Source organism: Nyctereutes procyonoides, unplaced genomic scaffold (genome assembly GCF_905146905.1).
Source record: "Nyctereutes procyonoides isolate TBG_1078 unplaced genomic scaffold, NYPRO_anot_genome, whole genome shotgun sequence".
In the NCBI taxonomy this organism is placed as follows: Eukaryota; Metazoa; Chordata; class Mammalia; order Carnivora; family Canidae; genus Nyctereutes; species Nyctereutes procyonoides.
This window is the reverse complement of record NW_026575044.1, coordinates 17,446,518-17,467,693: the sequence shown is the minus strand read 5'-3', so window position 1 is coordinate 17,467,693 and position 21,176 is coordinate 17,446,518. Positions and strand designations below refer to the sequence as shown.

General features: G+C 52.6%; 1 protein-coding gene across 2 annotated transcripts in view; it reads right to left on the bottom strand.

Moving 5' to 3' along the window:
• ST8SIA5 (ST8 alpha-N-acetyl-neuraminide alpha-2,8-sialyltransferase 5) overlaps positions 1-21,176 on the bottom strand; it is a 56,162-nt gene that overhangs the window by 10,147 nt on the left and 24,839 nt on the right. For both annotated transcript variants that reach the window (XM_055324437.1, XM_055324438.1), the window contains 2 exons: positions 13,005-13,097; positions 2,889-2,975 (listed from right to left, as the gene is read on the bottom strand). In XM_055324437.1, coding sequence (XP_055180412.1) covers positions 2,889-2,975; positions 13,005-13,097 — 180 coding nt within the window. The remainder of the gene's footprint in view (positions 1-2,888; positions 2,976-13,004; positions 13,098-21,176) is intronic.

Sequence of the window (21,176 nt, the reverse complement as noted above, 5' to 3'; positions counted from 1 at the left end):
GTGGGTTGGTGGGCTGGTGCTGGACCACTTCCTGCAAAAAGAGGAGTCTCATTGATTCCAAAACAGGTTTTCAGGAGCTCACTATTGAAAAGAAAAAAGGAAAGAAAGAAAGAAAATAAAAGAAAAAAAAGAAAAGAAAGGAAAGGAAAGGAAAAGAGAGAAAGAAGAAAGAAAGAAAGAAAGAAAGAAAGAAAGAAAGAAAGAAAGAAAGAAAGAAAGAAAGAAAAAATAAGAAAGAGAAAGAAAGAGAGAAGGAAGGGAAGGGAAGGGAAGGGAAGGGAAGGGAAGGGAAGGGAAGGGAAGGGAAGGGAAGGGAAGGGAAGGAAGGGAAGGGAAGGAAGGGAAGGAAGGAAGAAGAAGGAAGGAAGGAAGGAAGGAAGGAAGGAAGGAAGAAGAGAAAGAAAGAAAGAAAGAAAGAAAGAAAGAAAGAAAGAAAGACAAAAAAAAAGAAAGAAAGAAAAGCAGCAGCCCCGTGGTTTTCACCCACAAACCTCAAACACAAGGGACAGAAGGGTTAGAGCTCAGATGATGCAAGCAGTCTTGACAAGCAAAAAATAACACACAATCTTCTTCCTCCTAGGGAGAAGGTGGCTGCTGAGGCCGAGCTGGGAGTCGGCCAGGCCAGAGGAGGTGGAGGCGTCCCTCGCTGTGGCCACTGCTCGACCTGGTCACTCCATCTCTGAGGCCCAGTGAGAGGTTGAGGACTGGGCCCTGCCTTCCCCTGCCCTGGGGGCTGACGCCCTCCACCTGGGCTGCCCAGGGCTGGGCCTCACAACACAGGCAAGCTGCTGCTCGCACCAGGGCCTTTGAATTTGAAGAGTTTTCTGGAAAGTGCCCATCCAAGGTCTGGGATGGAAACTCGGGGTTGCTGACCTGGTGTCAAGAGGCCTGGGTTCTAGATTCTGCTGTGCCCCTGGCTGCAGTGGGTCCCTGGGCAGGTGTCTTCCCCAGGCTGGACCTTGGCTTCCTGGTCTACAGAATGCAGCCTCAGCTCATCCACCTCTGACCCTCTGTAATTCTGTGACTCTGGGCTGCCAACGCCACGGAGGTGATAATATATTATTTTCATGACTTTCTCTCTTGCGGGGATTTTACTGGGGAAGCTCAGCTGGCTGCTGGTCACAGAGGTCTTTCCTGTGGTGTGTTGAGTTTCGGAATGTGACTAAGGCTTCCCAAAGTTAGGGCCAGAGGCCTCGGGTCAGTATTGGCCCATTTAGCTTTGTTGGTCTAGAAACTCAATCTTATCTGCCTGCTGGAGAGAACTCCATGGGGATGGGGAGAGTGAGAGGGAGGGGAGACTGACTCCCATTAACCAAGCTCACGAGTGACTGATATATAAACCAGAATGCCCATGTGTCTATTTGTAGGCAGTGGGGGGGGGGGGAGCTCACGTCTGTCTTCTAGCACAGCCCTACCACCCCACCCCATTGCACTGTGCCTGGTTCTTACAAACCTGAATTAAGGATCTTATCGTGGTTCAATGAGCTTGTAACAAGAGCAAAGGGAAGCAACCCACCAGCCTTGAAGGTTTTTCCATTTAGAGTCTAGCAAGACCTGATGTCATCTCCTTTTGCCACACCTGAAACTATTCCCCCACCCCCACCCCCACCCTCAGAAGGGTCTCAGCTCCTCTAGAGCCTCTTCCCTGGGTAGTGCTGGCAGGTCCTGCTGAAGACTCCCATCTTTATCCTTGTTTTTCTCCTGCTACATCATCTTCTGTTGCTTCATTATATCCTTAGATGTGTGAATCCCACTAGGCTCTCAGCCCCAACAACATCTCTTTACATGTCACTGACCTCGTGTGTGGTGGGTGTTTATGAACTGTGCAGCCAGTATGCTCAGGCCTCACCCAGCCCCAGGGGGCGTCTGCCCATGCAGTGCCCACGGCGACACCCCAGGCTAAGCAGTGGATTTGGGGTGTCACTTGCTACAGATCTTGGACCTGCCTCCAAGCACTGAGCTCAAGTTCATGGTCAACTTTTAGGATGGAGGGATGGGGTCTCTGCACAGTCCTGTTGGGTCTCAGCCAGCCTCATAGAGGCCTCTGGTTTCATGGCTGCGGGCACCTACTTCTCAGAGGTTGTCACATCCACATGTCTAAAAATGGGCCCCTTAAAACTACTGCACGGTCTCCAGACCTGGCCTGGAACTGCAGCAAACTGGGACAAATGACTTATAAGGAAAAGACAGAAGACTTAGGGTCATTGGCTTTTCACAGCCTCCCAGGTAGGATCCCCACATGCTGTTGGCTCCTCGGTACACGTGAACTACAGCCTGACTTGCCTGCACCCGATTTATACACAGACTCCTGGGATCCCATCGATCCTGGTCAGTGAGGTCTATCTGCACAAACATAATACCGTGAGCTCACAGAGGTTCAGCGACGGCACGAACCCTCTGGTTCACACCAACCAGGAGGGATTTGTGGACATCTGCCAGCTGCTTAGCTCTCACAAACAGGGCAGCCTTAAGCTACAGCTCTTGCCTCTCTGGAAGTTTATAATCTACCACTTTGGGTTAGAAAAGCAATTGGAAACAAATCTGCAGCAGGCCTCATGTGTGTAGTGAGGGGGGCGGCAACAGGCTGAGGCCCTTGAAGATGCCCAGCATGCCTTAAACACCAGACACCCGGAGCCAAGCACGGGTCCGTGATGGAGACGGTGTCCCTGCTGGCCCTGCACTGCAGGGCTGCTGTGAGGACAAAGGGCCGGCAGCCAGCAAGGTGCCCCCTCTACCTGTGCACTGAGCCCCACTGCCCAGAGCCCAAAGCCCAGCCAGGGCCAGCTCCAGGGAAGGTGAGCCCAGGGCTGGGCCCCACAGGACGGGGTGGCAGGCAGGAGAACAGCACCAGTGAAAGGGCTGGGGGAGGGCAGACAGGTCACACATACTTGAACTGGTTGGCCTCAGAAATATTCATCGCCCATCGGCACATCTGCAGGCTCTTCCATCTGTCGAACAGCTCCGACTGCTTCACCCTTTGGGAGTGGAGGACAGAAGAGCATGTGAAAGGGGCCAGGCTGGGCCACGTGGCAGCGTTCCCAAACACCCCTTCCTGCCCCCGCAGGTGCCGAGTCCGGGCACGGCCCTTTCCATGCCAACCTCTGGAGGCTTGCTCATTCCCAGAGATAGCCAACTGCTCTCTGGCAAGCGTGCCTTCCACCTTCGGACCAGCCAATCCCAAGCCTGCATCCTCCTCATCAACCTTGTCGACTGAGCCACCAGCCCCAAGGGAACTCAGGAACTCTCTGAATTATAGGCAAAATCCCCTGTCTGTCCACCCATGGGATTTCTTGAGGAGAATCAGAAGCTTCATCAGCTTCCCAAAGAGGTCTTTGATGCCCCCCAACAGGGCAAATAGTCACTTAAATGTGAAGTAAAAACCAGGTTCATTCTGCAGAGCTGGGTCCCCTGTGTTTAGCTGGAGGGGAACCAGATGGCTACAAGCCTCCCCCACAGAAGGAACACATACACGACCGGTGCTGAGAGGGGTGATTGCCGGGGATGTCGTACAGGAAAGTGGTGAAGTACATGGATTCTGGAGCCAGGAGAGGAGCTGGGCCCCAGACCGGGTTCAGGTACCTCCTAACTATGGGACCTCAGACAGCTCACTTGACCTCTGAGCTGCATCTAGATAATGAACATAACAATAGGTTATCACCCACCATCCCGGATTTGTTAAGGTTATTAAATGAAGTGATACAATAAAGGGCTAGGCATGGGAAGCGTGCACAGGAAGTATCTGAGAGACGGAAGTAATTTTTATGGTTAAACTGCACTGCCTTGACGACGCTCCCTCATGGTCCCCTGGATGTTCCCCTTTTATAAAACCTATAGCCCATCCTGACTCATGTCTGATCCTTCTCACAGATAGTAAATACCCTGGGGGCAGGTGGACATGCCTGAATTCAGCCCCGTCAATCCAGGGCTAAGACACCTGGCTGATGTGTGGGACACATGTGTTGAGCATATCAATTAATTAGTGAATGAACCAATTAGTCTGCATTCAAATAGGGTCTATAATTATTTATTGAACTCCTCTATATGGAGAGAACTGGAAATGGAGCAGAGAACAAAACAACTCTCTGCTCCCACAGAGCTTAAATAGCAGTGAGGAGGCGGGTGGATGGTGTGCCTGGGTGGCGCAGTTGGTGAAGTGTCTACCTTTGGCTCAGGTCATGATCCCGGGATCCTGGGATCTAATCCTGCTTCAGGCTCCCTGCTTGGTGGGGAGTCTGCTTCTCCTTCTCTCTCTTTCTGTCTCTCAAATTAATAAATAAATCTTAAAAAAAAAAAAAGAGGAGGTGAAGGGAAAACAGGTACGTATACACATGACAACAGAAGCACAAGCAGCAAGTGCAAACACAGACAAGCAGAACTACGTCAAACTCAAATGCTTCTGTTCAGCAAAGGGACCACAACAGAGTGAAAAGTCAACATACAGAACGGGAGTAAGTATTTGCGGCCCATGTATCTGATAAGGGGTTAAATATCCAAAATACACAAGGAACTCCTAACACTCAACAGTAAAAGACAACAACTAGCTTGATTTTTTTAATACATTTATTTTTTTATTGGTATTCAATTTGTCAACATACAGAATAACACTCAGTGCTCATCCTGTCTAGTGCCCACCTCAGTGCCTGCCACCCAGTCACCCCCACCCACTAGCTTGATTTTTAAAAGGGCCGGAAGACTTGTACAGACATTTCCCCAAAGAAGAGACATCCAGACAGCCAACAGGCACATGAAAAGGTGCTCGACATCACTCATCATCAGGGAAATGCAAATCACAGCCTCACCCTCTTGAGGAGGGTTGACATCAAAGAAACAAAAGGTGGCCTGGCGAGCAATGCCAGGGATGCGGAGAGAAGGGAAACCTTGTTCAGGGCTGGGTGGGAATGCCAACCAGTGCAGCCAGCATGTTAAATGATATATGGAGGTTCTTCAGAAAATGAAAAATAGAACCACCCTGTAACCGAACAATTACACTTCTAGGTGTATATCCCAGGGGATTGCGATTGGGCTGGGAAAGAACTAGCTGCACTCCCATGTTCGGCCGCGACACTGCTCAGCAGTAACCAGGGCATGGAAACCACCTCGATGTCCCCTGATGAGTGAATGGATAAATAAAATGTGCTACAGGCCCACGACGGAATACTATGCGGCTTTTAAAAAGAAGGAGATCTGCCACGTGAGCCAGGCTGGATGAATCTGGAGGGCTTCGTGCTGCATGAAATAAGCCAGCCATGGAAGGATGTACATGGCATGATTCACTCAAGGGGTGTCTGAGACAGCTGATCTCAGAGAAACAAGAGGGGAGAAGGGTGGTTTGCAAGAGGCTTCAGGAAGGAGGGAGGGTGAGCTGCTTGCTGCTCACGGATCTAAGGTCTCAGCTATGTACGATGAGGAAGTGCCAGACGTCTCCTGTACGATACTGTCTGATGCACTTGGTTGAGAGTGTTCTGACCCCCACTAACAAAAAGAGAACAGATAATAACGCCCTGTCAGGGAGAGGTGAGTGCTGTGGACAACAGTGAAGCAAGATAAAGGAACCGAAAGGTGGCTGCTTCAGAAGGGTGGGTCAGGGGAAGGCCTCCCTGAAGAGGAGACCCCTGCACAAAGGACCAAAATGATTAGGAACAAGCCAAGCAAGTATCTGGGGAAGGAGTATTCTAGGCAGAGTAAAGTCAGTACAAAGGCACTGGGGCAGGAACTTACTGGGCAGCTTTAGGGAACTGGAAGGGACCCCTTTCCATCCTTTTTTTTTTTTTTTAAGATTTTATTTATTTGGGATCCCTGGGTGGCGCAGCGGTTTAGCGCCTGCCTTTGGCCCAGGGTGCGATCCTGGAGACCCGGGATCGAATCCCACGTCAGGCTCCCAGTGCATGGAGCCTGCTTCTCCCTCTGACTATGTCTCTGCCTCTCTCTCTCTCTCTCTCTGTGTGACTATCATAAATAAATTTAAAAAAATAAAAATAAAAAATAAACCTCAGTTTCCTTAGATGGAAAAGGAGGTTAGTATTTAAAAAAAAAAGATTTTATTTATTTATTCATGAGAGACACAGAAACACAGGAAGAGGGAGAAGCACGCTCCATGTAGGGAGCCCGATGTGGGACTTCATCCCAGGACTTCCAGGATCATACCCCGAGCCGAAAGCAGATGCTCAACTACTGAGCCACCCCGATGCCTTCCCCTCCACCCCTGGTCCCGCTTCTATCCTGATGCCTTCCTCCTAGACTCCCCAAACCTCCCACGGCAGCCCTACCCTCTCAGGCTCATGTGGCATCAGAGGAGAGGTGCCATCACACAGCCCCATCTTGGCTCGCCTTCTGCTTCCCTCTCCTGCTCTCTGCAATCCACAGGCCCCTGGAGTAGCCTCCTATGTGGCCAATGCCTCAAATGCCACCTGGAAACACAGTCCTTTCAGGACAGCAAGCCGGGGTCCCAAGTACAACTGTTACCAGTGTCTGGGTCCCATTCTCTGTGCCTCCAAAACCTGTCACATGCTGGACCAAGGCTGGGGCCTGAACTCCCAGCCTTGAATCCTGGCTCCATCCCCCACTTGCAGTGTGACCTTGGACAAGTCATTTAATCTCTCTGACACTTGGGTGCTTTTGTATGATGGATATAATAACCTCTAGCCCTGCTAATCCCCGGGATGCTCAGAAAGATCAAATGAAAGAACATGTATAAAAAACATGTTATAAATTGCCTTACAAATGTGGAGCTCGCCTTTATTTTAAAGATGAGGGATTGATCTGAGGCTCTGATCTCCTTTCTCCCCAGATACCACCAACAGTCCAGAAGAGGAATAATAAAGGTACAGGCCCACCAGATAAATAGAATGATGGGGGCAGGTGGGAGTTCAGTGGAAGAGAGTTTTTGTCAAGTGTGTGGGAGGAAGAGGGGGGACACAAGGAGGGTGACCCAGTCCAGAGACAGAGTACAACCTCATGAGACATTTTTAAAGGGAATAGGAAGATGGGGCCAGGGCATGCTGAAAATGACCCTCAGTTGTAAGTCTATATGCAGAATCATCAAACCCACCCCCACAGCAGCCAAACAGTGTCCTGCAGAGGGTGGGGAGGGGTGGCATCAGGCTGTCAGTGAGTTCCTACAAACAAAAACAAAAACAAATGGTCATTCCCAGTGAAAAGATTTGGACATTCTGGCAGCAAAAAGAGCACCATCTCCAACAATGACTCTTGAGGAAGGCCTGCTCTCTGACAAGAGTCCCTATCAGCTTTTTATTGTTCCAAATTTCAATATGAATAGATATCAAGGATCACCTGGTCAACCAGAAGGAAACAGATGAAGACAAACCACCAGTCAAAATACCCAAAGAGAAAATGACTAGAGGGACACAATACAACTTTCACATATTCTTAGTGTCTCCAGAGACAGTCTAGAAGGCGTGACATCCTTAAAGATAGGAACAGATTGCTCTTAGGACAAAGAAAGAGCTCTGAGGTGGGGATGAGTTCGTTCAGAGCTGGAAAAGGAAGTCAAGGACTCTTCTCAGAAAGTGGAAGTGATTAGCAGAGACAGAAAGGATAAGATCAAACAGGGAGAACTACGCTAGCCATCCAGAAGGCCCACTGCACACCTCCTACAAGGACTAGAAAGAGGAAGTGGAGAAGAATGGGAGAGAAGGAAACATTTTGAAAATCCAAAAGAACATTCAAGAGTTTGGACACAAGCCTCAGATTAAGAGGTCCGATGGGCATCTACCCGGAAGCACTTGATCCAGACACTTCAGAACCGCAGCATCTGGAAACACTCCAGAGAGAAGACAGGTCATGCCCAGTGGAGCTACCAGCATCATGCTCCCATAGCCCCAGACACTACAAGCAATGGGGAAAGTCCTTGGCATTCTGAGGGAGGATGATTTTCTCCTAAAATTCCAACCCCAACAAACCAATAATCAGGTATAAGGGAAGGATTAACTCATTTAGATACAGAACTCAAAACCTGACCTCCTACCCATCACTTTTTTGGGGGGAAATAACTGGGTCAAAGCAAAAGGAAGGAGTAAACAAGAGGGTTTACTATGGGTTCTCCACAAAAGTGAATCCAACCCAAGGAGGCGGGGAAGGGAAGTTTCCAGGACAAGGGTGGTGACCCGCTAAGAGAGCAGCCTGTCCACACGGAGCATGAGGATAAAGGGCAATTCTGAGAGGAAGGCCTGGTTGATGGAGAGGCAGGCAGAAACCACAAATGGGCAGCATAATAGAGACAAAGAGTTCAAGATGAAAAAGATGAGCAGAAGCTCCAGGAAAAAGTAAAGAGGGGAGGGAGGATGTACAAGAAAGGAAGTAGAATCACTATTTTCTGATCTTTACGTTTTAGAGTCCACCTATAGAAGAAACTCCAGCCTCCCCACCCCCGACCAAAAAAAATATAACTGCGTTATGGGTAAAAACAGAATGTAAATGTTATCAGCCTTGATACCTTTAAGGTAAATGCACGAATGATGGGAACCAAAACATGGGGATGCGTTTTAGGAGCTGCATCTTACAAGAGTCCAGGATCAAGAGATACTGTCAGTGTTTGGTAGAACTAGAAATAGGTGACTCAGCCAATCTATAGGCGGAAGAACTAAAAATAGCAAAATCCCCCAACCCAGAAGAGCAGGGAGTGGGTGGGGTGGGGGCCAAGGGGCTGAATCCTCACCCCCTGAGGCAGGACATCGATGCACGCCACCCCAAGTCAAGAAAGAACAGCAGGAGATGCGTGGAGGTAAGGAATGGAAGAAGCAGCCGAGCACTGAAAGAAATGGAGCTGGCGGGGGCGAAGGCACAGGGCAGGGGACTGTGGCTTTTCCTTAGTATCAGCTTCTGTGCCCTACTTGACTTTTCCCACCGTGTGCAAGAAGAGACAGAGATGATGAGGAGGTGTCATGACCATCTCTGTCCTCCTTTCTCTCCTTCCATGGCCTTCTCTCTCTCCACCCAGCTTCCGTGTTCAGGCCCCATCCACTCACTTGTGTGTCAGACACGTCCCGAGGCCCTGCGGGGTCACCCTTGGGGGCTTCAGAGATGCCAGGGCATGAAGGGGCCTCCCAGCCTCCGTTCCTGGGTGCAGCGCAAGGCTCCTCACCCCTGAATGATGGGGAAGGGGCTGCAGGAGATGCCCCAGGGTGACATCCAGGCGCCGCCGCACCTGGTGGCAGTGACTGCCTTAAATATAAACAGACTCTAGGATAAACACAAACCAATCATTTGTGTGAGTATCAGCAACACTGAGTTTCATGATAAGTCACCACCACAGAGTAATTCTTCCTGCGTCTGACATCGTCAGGGAGCCAGGCCTTCTCCATGTGGGAATTTTCTGGCTGACTGGTTTCTACCAGCATTTGGAGCAGTTCTGGATCAGAATCACCCCCAGATGAATCACAGCCCTTCCTGTCGCCCCAGAATGCCCGCTGACATTCAGCCGCGCGGCCCCCTCCACACACAGATGGCGACTTCACGTCTCCCCAATGACTCAGAGGATCCCCCAGGAGCAGCATTCACGGCTCCAGCCAACACAGTGAAGCCACAGGTGCCCTGTCCACGCCAGGCCCACTCGAGCCTCTGATTTCAGCCCTGGACATCCCATTGCGCCTCAGCCTGCGGACCCAGGAGAGGAGACACCAGGCTCACTGCTCCCTAGTGCCCCGCCAGTGGCCTCCATCTCCTCTCAGGGCCCCTGTGCCACCAGGGCCCAGGCTGCCAAGATCTGGGGCCTACGGGGTGGTCCAAGGCCCAGGGGCCACTGGCCAGAATGGCTGCTCCACTCAGGACACCAGACAGGGTGCCCGAGGCAGACAAGTGCTCAAGCCAAACGTGCAGAGCGCCAAACATGTGTCCCTGACGAGGGCCCACAGTGGGCACCCTACATAGGATGGGTGATGTCCCTCTCCCAAGCCCATCAGGTCTGTGATGCAGGGGCCCAGGTGGAAGGTGGGGTAAGGGCTATTACGGCTGAATCATCTCCTCCGATGCAGCAATCCTAACCCCTAAGATCTCACAAGGTGACTCTTGGGAGACGAGGACTATAAGGAGGTGCTTAAGTTGAAACGAGGCCATGAGGGTGGGCCCTCACCCGGGAGGGCCGCTGTCCTTATTAGAAGAGGAAATGAGGGCAGAGACAGGCCTGAAGGAAGTCCACGTGAAGACAGAGGGGACGAGGACACGTGTGAGCCATGTAGAGAGGCCTCCAGAGCCAACCCTGCCAGCGCCTCCATCTCAGACTTCCCGCCTCCAGAGCCGTGGGGATGCAGCATTCTGCTGTTCAGGCCGTTGACCTGCGGTGCATGTGTGTGGGGGCTCCGGCCAACTGACACAGTGACAGACCCCAATACAGAGACGGTGCATGGCTAGAGGCTGGGAAGTCACACAGAGGGAAGACCACCCTACAGGGCTCCTCAGGGCTTTGGCTCTAGACACTGAGGTGAGCAAGAAGGAACGATCCACATTTTATGACTCGACAGGTAATTGTTTTACCTTCGAAGACACGAAGACAGGCTGCCCACAGGTGTGCCCTGGCTTCCCGAGCACAGTTAGGGCCCAAGGTCTCTGAATTCCGGGCAAAGACAGAGGATCTCTGCAAAGGAGCTGATGAATTTGGCTCAGGCCTGGAGTCTGGATGGCCACAGCTGCACTGAATCCCAGTTCGTCACCAGTCACATCACACACACACACCCCACCGCCACCTGATGGAAGCCTTTCCAGGCTCCCGTGGCCCTCAGATAATGACAGAATCTGAATCCCGGTCCACACTGCAAGGCCTCACGAGGTTGGGCTCCTGTCTGCCCCTCCAGCAACATGGCTCCCGTCCCCCCCCCCCACACACACACACACTGGCATTCAGGCCGCCCTGACCCTTCAGAGCCTGGGACCCAGCGGGCTTCCTCCTGGTCCAGGGCCTTTGCACAGACTGTTCAGTCTGGAACCTTCCTGGTCTACATAACTCCTATTGGCCTTCCAACGGGAGCACCAGCATCCCTTCTTCAGGGAAGCCCAGCCTGACAACCCCTCGCCGTCCCAGCCCAGGTCCAGATCCTTGCCACCACCACCCCCTCCACCCCTGTCTTCCTAGGGTAATTAGTTATTAATGTGTGCTTCTCCCTGGGCTGTGAGCTCCATGAAGGCGGGGATCATGGTGGGTGCTTCAGCCTGGGGCTGGGTGGGTTGAGGGGAGCCTCTGGGTGGCATAGGGATGACAAACAACACAGCCAACCCCGGCTCAACGCATCCCCGGAGCCTTCCCGCAGCTACTAAACTTACAAACTCTGCATGACAGCCATGGTTCCAGAAGGGAAAGGAAGGGAGGGAGGCACCTGGACATGGACTGAGCACCTGGGATGTGGACACAGACTGAGCACCTGGCATGTGTGCTGCTATGGATGTGGACCGCGGGGTTGCCCACTCTAACACACACCTGTTCCTCCCATAACAACTACATAACAGTGTCCCCATGTTTGCAGGTGAGGAAAGGCTCAGAGAGGTCAAGTAATTTGTATAACAATGCAGAGCTGGGAAGACCCCTGGCCTGCCAGGCCCCCAGGCCCATGCTCCATCTATGCTCCACGCCACATGGAAATTATGTCAGGTCACTTAAGGAGCAGTGGCTCCTGCCTACGGGCCATGAATGGTGGTCCCAGGGGGCACATCAGGGATCATGGGTGGTGGTCCCGGGAAGCACGTCAGGGGCCCCAGGTGGTAGTCCTGGCAGGGGCCACGGGTGGTGGTCTTGGGGGGCATGTCAGGGGCCATGGGTGGTGGTCTCGGGGGGCATGTTAGGGGCCACAAATGGTAGTCCTGGGGGGTATGTCAGGGTCCACGGGGTGGTGGTCCCAGGGAGCACGTCAGGGGCCATGGGTGGTGGTTTTGGGGGGCATTTCAGGGGCCACGGGGTGGTGGTCCCGGGGAGCACGTCAGGGGCCATGGGTGCTGGTCTCGGGGGGCACATCAGGGGCCACGGATGGTGGTCTTGGGGGGCACATCAGGGGCCACGGGTGGTAGGTCTTGGGGGGCATGTTAGGGGCCACAGATGTAGTCCCGGGGGGCACATCAGGGGCCACGGGGTGGTGGTCTCAGAGGGGCACATCAGGGACCACAGGTGGTGGTCATGGGGGGCATGTCAGGGGCCTGTGAGTCCATGAGAGCCCCCAGTACCACCTCGGCCTGAATTAACTATATTTCTTTCACATCCAGATATAACTGTTTTCAAATACATATGAATTTTATCTGAAATTAAATATCATGATTAACACGACAACATGCCTCTCAGGGGGGCTGATGAATTCACACTGGTCCTACATGGGAGAGAAGGGTGACGTGAGCCCACACACACCAAAACGTGCAGCATGTAACATGCTTTTTCTCCCTTAGGCTGTAAAAAGGCCAGGGGTGTTGTCCTGTCGAGTGAGGAGCTGAGAGCACAATTCTTCCATAATTTGTGGAAAAAGAGAAAAGCCCAGGCTATCTGTGCACAGGTGCTGGTGTATGCAGACTCTCTGGGGAGATGTGCAAGGACACCTGGGTTGCCTCTGAGGACAACCGAGGGCTATGAGAGGCGGATTTTCACTTTACACCTTTTTGTACCACTTGAATGTTGTGTCATTTCAATAATTTAAAAAAAAATTTAACTTAATGAATATAAAATTTTGGAAAGGCAATATAGCCAGAGGGAGACCCTCCACACAGAGCCCTGAATTTCAGGTCAGATGCTCCTGTGCTATCTTGGGTTTCTGTACAGGAAGAAGCCCCGTGACAATACCTCGGAGACTGGTAATGAAGATAGGGACCGAATGCCCTGGTCCTTGCAAACTTGGCCTTTTTTTTTTTTTTTTCATAAAATGCACAGTGATCTCTGCTCTCCAAATGCCAGATGCCCAGGGGAAGTAGACCTAATGCCAGCTCCATGGGGACCCACCACACTCCCATCTCCTCCCCTCCAGTCCCCGGGGCCTGCCCCAACCCACGTGCACACCCCCACCCACCCCAACCACACTCACATGGACAGCACCTTTACTTCCAAGATTTCGTGCCTCAGCTCCAGACATCTTGTGGAATTATATTCAAATGGGCCCTCGTAAAATTCAAAGTACCTGGGAACCAACAGGGACAGAGGTTACTATGCAAAGCAGCCAGCCAGACTTTGGGGCGGGGGGGGGGGGGGGGGGCAGGGGGCTGCAGGGCTTTTGGTGGGAGGGGTCTAACCTGGGCAAATAAAGAGAGTGCACAGGCCCCACCCAACCCCCAGGACCACTGGGGTCCTCTGGCTGGATCACTGGGTGGTTGATTACTCCCAGAACCCCACTACCCCAGGAGCCTAAGTCTCTACAAGGCATCAACTCATCTCAGCAAATCATGACACTCAGAAGCAGGTTGGGTTTCAAATCCATGGCTGCAAAAGAGAAAGGAAGCAAGAGGATGCCCTGGGCACTGTCTCATTCTCCAGTTTCTGGTGATGGGTTCCTGAAGGAAGCAACACAGGGAGTCTGGACAGTGATAACCCAGACTTTCCGCCAATCCTGTCCTTTCCTGCCCCTTTCTCCTCCCCTTGGGGCACAAGCACAGCTAAGATCTGCTATTTTTCTACTCCTCATTAGCTCCTTTGACCCTAGCACTCATGCTGTGACCAGGTGAGACTGACATTTCCTTCTCCCCATCTGGCAGCTGAGAAAGCTGAGGCTAAAAAGATGGAGCTCAGGTCCCACGAGCAGTGGGGCAGGGCCAGGCTTGGGCCGGGTCCCACCGCAGAGGAGCCCAAGCCTCCTCCAACACTGGCTGGCTCGGGCATGCCAGGGCCACCGCAGGGTCACTTCTGCAGTTCCAAGCAGAGTTGTATCGATTCCAGCCAGCGCCTGCTGAGCCCTCCCCTCGGGCCAAGCTCTTGACGTGGATGCATCCAGTTTTCATCTTTAGAACTAGCCTCAGCATCTGGAGGAAGCTCTGGGAGTTCAGTTCACTCACTAGCCCAGAGCCACATAGATGGGAGGTGGCACAGCTGGGACATGAGCCTGCACACTGACTCTAGGCTACTCCTGTTCACTCACCCATAAGGACAGCGGGTACCCCTGAAAAGGGCCCTGTGGCCTCCCTCCACAGCCACTGGGTGAGGAGGTCTTTAAAGTCGCTCCCTCTCACACCTGAAGTTCCCACCAGCCCAGAGAAGGAAGAGCACCCGGCTGGTGGGGGGTGGGTGGAGGGATCCTGCAGACATAAAACACAGCAGATTACTGCCCAGCTCAGCCACAGAGGTAGCATGGGGCCTGTCCTCATGGTCTCCTCTTCTGGAGGCTGCTCAGAAAAGGCCGAGGTGGGGTGGGGTGAGTCGGATCCCTCAGAGAATCAATACCAGAGAATCAAGAAGCCTGCAGGGTCCAGCCACTCTAGATGCGGGGTCAGTGGCCTGACAAAGGGCAGCTCTGGAGAATCAGAAGTGGGAGTTGTGCCCCAGGGCTGCTCCTGGGCCCTGTGGGCCGTGACCCAGGATTTAAAATAAAGTCATTCCCCGAGCATTTCCCAGAAACCTTCCTGACACGTAGGGGCAGTTACTTCGAACTCATTCTCACACGCCTCGTTTCTGTGCACCAGCTCAGGCATGTGCCACTTTACACACAGAAGGGCGTTTCACCCAATAGAGTTAGGCTTCTTTTTAAAATACTTGCGTGTTAAATAACTTCCATGTGTAGTATCACATGTACTACTTTAAGATATATTTTCACAAATATTTTGTTCTTAATTTTCATGTCATTAAATAGTTAAGTTTTAAAGTTATATTTCAAAGGCAGTTCAAATAATATTTTTAAATATTAAAACATTTTTTTAAAAAAAAGATTTTACCCATTTATTCATGAGAGACACACAGAGAGAGAAGGGAGAGACACAGGCAGAAGGAGAAGCAGGCTCCAGGCAGGGAGCCTAACGTGGGACTCGATCCTGGGTCTCCAGGATCACACCCTGGGCTGAAGGCAGCGCTAAACCGCTGAGCCACCCAGGGTGCCCTAAAACACTTTATACACCAAACTGGCTCCTGTTGACGCACTGAAATTGGCTCTTTGTTCTCGTGTCATAAAAGAATTGAAGCAAAGTGCATAAAAACAAGGCATTCGGGATTCCCAAAACATCGCACTCACCTATTTCTCTCTGCTTCCCTGTGTTTTGGAAACCCGTTTGTCTGCCTTTCTCATCTGGGAAACCCATATTGATCCTTTAGTGCCCAGCTCAAAATGCCTCGTACTTCTGTGAAGCCTTCTCTGACTCTCACTCCAAGGGTCCCTCCTTGTCTCTTAATTAGAGCAAATAACATTGTATTATAATAGTGTGTTTACGTATCTGCTTGCCCTTTATCTCCAACACAGGGACTCTTTGTTACCTCTGTACCTTCTGCACTACAGAGGCTGGAAAGCTAAAAAGCTATATTTCCCAGACTCCCTTGCAGCTTAGGTCCAACCAGTCAGAAGCGTTTGCGTGAGTTGAATTCAGAGCTGCGTTCTAGGTAAGCCACAAGGAACCTCCAGGCACTGTTCCACTGGTGCAGAATGTGGCCGCTGAGGCACGGCTCTTGGAAACAGCTGTGGCCAAAGCACCCTCATGATGAAATCGGAGGCCACGGCTTTCGTGGTGGCCCTGGTTGGCAGCACAGGTTGGGGAGGCTCAGCCTGGGGTCTCTCTTCAACTTTCCCAGTGATTATGAGCTGGCTGTACCCTGATGAATCCCTTTCTGCTTTCACTAGCTAAATGGATTCTGTTATCTATGGTTGAGAACATGGGGTCAGCATGAGGCCACCAGAAAAGTCCATGACCTTGGCTGTAACTCATATCATTTTCCAGTCACTCGACAGGAGGCGAGGTCTGGTGTCTTATCACAAAGATCATCATTTGCAACCAGAGCCAGTGGCACTGAGTCCTTTGGAATCCACTGGGCCATCTGAAGCCGTGATCTCAGGCTGCTACTAAGAAAAGCTCTAGATTCAAATGGTGCAGGAGTTATTTAGGAGAGACTTACCCAGTGGTCTTAGGGGGTTGGGAATCCCACAGACACATCTTTCTTATGCTTCTAGACCAGCTGTGTGACTTTGGTAAATCTTGCCCTCTCTGGGCCTCTTCTGTCTCCTTCTTAAAACAATCTGTCTGAACTAGATGACAGACATATGTGACCGTCGGGTTGAGAGAAGGTATTGATGAGAAATTCGGGGGATGTCTCAGGACGGTGCCTGTGACACAGCTAGTGCCCAAGATATGTCCAACTCCTTTCTTTCTCCTTTCTGCCATTAAAGGGCAAGAGGGTCAGTGACCTGCTGACAGCCCCTCAGCTGGTTGAGGGCAGAGCTGGGTCGGGCACAAATAACCTCAGGAAGTTTCTCTGTGGTCTGGACTGGTTGGCATCCTCCGTCTGCTGCTGCCAGGAAACCTCCCCTCTCCCACACTACCCTGCAGAGAAAGCCCGCTGGGATGTGGGAATGATTTTCCCCAATCCCCCATCTCTGCTGCAGACTCTATGGATGAAACCTGTTTCCGATGCTTTAACAGCTGGGTTTTGTTGATTTTGGAAAGACTGCCCCTCCCAGGGCTAGCCAATTCCTCAAGATAGTAACACCTGGGAGCACACCTCTCCTATGCAATCCAGAGCTCAAGCCCACCCCACCCCCGCTCCCAGCCACTGCCTCCCACTCAGAGCCTCTTTCCCCCTGCCCTAATCATCCCAGGGCCGGGTACCACACAGCTGGGGGCAGCCCTTATGCCCTGGAGCCCACTGAGATTATTCAGACTGATGATTCCCAAGCCCGTGTGCCTGTCTCACCTGTTTCTTCCATGGAAACCATAATAGAGGCTCTTGCCCACTTTCCCCACCAACACCTCTGCTCCTGAGCAACCCCAGTACTCTCCCATGTGACCCTGTATGGTGCAGTGCATCTCCCGCTTCTGGGGAGCTGTGAGTACAAAATCCTCTTCCCTTATGGCAGTGACTTCTGCGTCTGTGTGTCTTACCACGCACAACTCTAACAAATCCCAGCTGCCCTAAAAACACAATGTGGTACCTCAGCCAAGCCATGAAAACCACTCCCCGCCTGCGGCTAAAGCCCCAATTCTCCCATCTGAAAATGGACCTAAAAGCCCTTACTAATGTCTCTATCCTACCTGGGCTTTGCTTTTCTGAGCTGTGCTGCTCCATTCCGGTCTCTAAAGATAACTGACTTGAGGAAATAAGACTGTCACAAGCACTGCCAGGTGTCCCCACCCCCCTGCATTCTGCTTCTGCCGGGACACCCAAGGCCTGTGTTCTGGGGAAAGCCATGGTAATCCCTCTTTGGCCTGGACAGACTTTTATGCAGATGTCAAAAATGACGCTTCAGTTTCTTTGTGGAGTGACACAGGAAGATGCTCATATGATAAGATTAAGTGTAAAATGCAAGTGACCAAACTGTGATGGCCCGAAAGAACGGGACATACGTATGTGAAAGCATGGGGCCCAGGGAAGGCCATAGCAAAGCACTAATGGTGGGCTTCTGTGAGGACCAGGATTGTGAGTGGTTTTTCAGATACTTTCCTGTACATTCATGAGTCTTCTGCAATGGGGTTCTGATTCTTGTGTTACTGGAAATCACTTCTAAACACCCTCTTAAGTCCTAGATCTCCCTCGAACCAGCTCAAGCTTCCTCTAACCTGCTACAAGATTGAGAAAAGCAGTTTCTCCGACCTTCTTAACTCCATCAGCTTCTCAAGGCGAGTAGGCCACTGCTTCTTCTTCCAGTTCTCAAAAGATGACCTCTGCCCAGCATCACATTTGGCACCTCGCGGGTATAAATAGTCTCCGCTGGTCAGCAGCAGCCCAGCTCATCTCAGATGCCACTTGGCTTCCGGCAGCCACGTCTGGGGCTGGTGCCAAGTTGCATCCGTCCTGCCCCTCTGGATGCCCTCAGGGACTGTAGGGGGCAGGGCAGGACGGCCCCAGCTGCCAGGCAGGCAAGTGCCAGCCTCCACTTGGTGAGAAGATGATGGCAGAGGTGACCACGACGGTCCTCCTCCTCCTTAGACTTAGGCTCTAGCTTTGCGGGCTGAGGAGGTGTCACTTGAGTGTGCCCCAGGCCCCGTGCACATCCCTGCCAGCCTTTTTCTGCAAGACTGCGCCTTGAAGGGCTCTCCTATTGGCCGGAGCCCCCTCCAGAGCTTCGTGGAGGCCACAGGGTCTGTCTTGGAGGCTGCAGTACTTTGAGCCCCAGCACCACTGGCCGGTATAAGATAAGGGCCGTGCTGTTTCCTGTCTACCACCTCCCAGGTGCTGAGGACGTTCAAGAGAACAGGAGTCCAGGGAGGTGCCCATATCCTGCAAGAGCTTCCACCAGCCCAGGGAGCAGGGAAGCAGCCCCAGCTCAGCCATCGGAATCCCTGGGCTCCTCTCACGCTTGGTGCAGGGTCTCAGGGGACCACAGAGTGGTTTATTCATTCTACGCTGTGTAGGAACCCAGGAAGGGTATGGCACCTCCATGCAATTTAGGAAAAAATATCTTTTTCTCTGAGTAAATTAAGCCACAGGCCAGTCACATGGCTTATCGAGTGAGAGTGAGCTGAATGTCAATCCTGCCTGAACCCTCGGCTAGGTATTTTTGTGCAGGCCCCACCCTGCACAACTGTATGTGGCAGCCTGATTCTGGACTCTTTAGCTCTGTCTTGTTAATTCTCCCAACAGCCCTCTGAGGCAGGCACTGTTTCCTGTTTTATACCCAAGACTCAGACTACAAGTGTAAAGCAGCTTGCCCAAAGTCATTCGGCTAGTAAACTGAGGGTGCTGGGAAAGGGGACCTCAGGCTTTCGAAGGCCCAGAATGCATGTTCTCCAGTCCCTGCAGTGTACTCCCTCTCCCTGATTCTGACACACCATGGTTATGGGGTGGAGGGTGGGGGGTCTCAGTGAGCAGCTCCCTCCCCTTCAGTGAGCTCAGAGCTATTTCAGAGCCAGAACAGCTGCCATCTCGAGATAGCACAGTACCCGTCAGAGCAAATGCACAGAAATCAGAGTCTGCAAATTGCAGCCTGACAATTCAAAGGAGACCGCAGCATCTTCCCAAATAGGTACAGAGAGAAGTGAGAAGGGCTGGGCCGTCAGCAACAGTGGGCCACAGCTGCCAACAGGAGACACTCCCCCACTAGGGGTGGGGGGCGGGGAGACCTGGCTGGGACCCCCGGCTAGACAATTTCATCGGTCCATGGGAATCGGCAGTGGTCTGTGAAGTATCAGACCTGGAAGCTAAAAAGGCCCATTCTGAATGCAACCCTGTGATGAGTCTGCTCCTAGTGTGAGCTTCCCCGGGGTGTCATTCCTGACGTGGGGTGGGGGGTGGGGGCTGGGGGGCTTGAGGCCAAAGCCTATCGCCCCTCCTCCTGCCTGCAGCCAGCGGTTCTGCAAGGCCCCAGATCCAATGTCTAGACATCCCACGCAGGAGTTCCCCTCCCCTCTGTGCCAGGCCAGGGAACCTGGAAAAACCTAGCCCACCTCCCTGGGTTTAAACCAGAGCCGGTCTCCCACTTGCACCCTGTGCTACTGATCCTGCTGTGCTCCACCCCCAAGCCCCGGGGGACCCCACACTAAAAGCTGCACGCGACTGGTCTCCTGGTACATCACCTCCCACCCGACTGGTCACCTGTGCTCCATCCAGGGCCCTTCCCTCCCTCCCAGGACCAGGGGCATGAGCATGTCCTCTTTTCTCCCTGGAAGGGCATCTGTGTCTAGAACGCTCTCCCTCACTGTGTCTTTCTTATCCATCTGAGGTGAGCTTCCTGGTGGCCTCCCCCACCCTCCCTGCTGTGTGCCCACGGCCCCCAGCACACTCTAGCTCAGTCCCGATCACAATGGACCACACACAACACCCCCACTACCAGGGCAGGCCCCTGGGTGGCTGGCTCTTCCCCTCTTTCAGTCATTGAGGATTTACTGATCCACTACTATGTGCCAGGAACTGTTTTAGGCCATGATGCTATGAGGACCAAGCAGGACACGCTCTCTGCTCCCGTGGACTTCCAGGACAGGAGACAAGAATGCAACACAGGTACTAAGGAGTGATGAGCTCTCTAAAAGTAAAGTAGACCAGAGGGTTGGAGGGTACCTGAAAGGGTGGTAGGAGGTCAGGGAAGGCCTCTCTGGACAAAGAGACATGGAGCTATCAGCAGGGGTATCGGAAGAACATTCCAGAGAGAGAGAATGACAAGTAATTACAAGTGGTGTGAGGATGGACACAGCCAGTGGGCTGCGGGGCCAGGGCCACGGGGGTGGTGGGCAATTGAGGCCCGAGGGGCAAAAGGCACCAGGTCAAGCCGGGCCCGTGGCTGTGCTTGACACGGCAGCACAGCGAAGCAGCAAGAGAGCGTGGCCTGACATACACGCTCCCTCCGGCCATGGTGAGCAGAGAGGCACACGGGCCATGGGAGCAAGAGGTGGGGGACAGTGCCCTGGGCAGCCCAGAGGGCAGAGGAGGAGACAGAGCAGGACCTGGGCTAAGGACAAAACTGGCAGGACATGCTCAGGGCAAAACAGCAAAGGTGGAAAACAGAGAGAAATCAACAGTAACTCCTAGGAGTCTAGCCTGAACAACCAGTTGGACCATGGAGCCATTTAAAGAGGAGAGAACAATGGAGAAGAGCAGCGTGGCCATGCCTCAAGGGTCCTTGGGCCTGGCTAAGCTAGGATTCCTAGATGTTCAAGGGGGGATCACAGGTGGGCAGTCAGGTGCACACATCTGTGGCCCAGTGCAGAGGTCAGGGCCAGAGATACATGCCCCAGGGTCAAGGGACAAAGGACTTAGCAAGATCCCAGGGGAGGGCACACCTACGGTCAGCTCAGACATTCGGATGGTGGTAGGGGAGACGGGCTGCCAAAGGAGGCTGAGAAAGAAAGTCGCAGGAAGGAGGAAAATTCGGGGAGTCCAATGACACAGAAGCCAGGAGCAGAGACCTCTTCCAGGACAGGGGGTCAGCTCTGTCCAGAGCTAATGGAGGCCAAAGAGGAGGAGGAAAGGGAAGGCCCCACTGACCCAGCAACTAGGTGGTCATTGGTGACCTTGACGACAGCACTTTCAGGGGTATGGGGAGGCTGAAGCCCCGCCGGCACGGCCTGGGGTGAGAACGGAAGTGGGGGGTGCCAGGGATGGTGACTGTAGGAGTGTGTGTGATGAGAGCTGAGTGTCA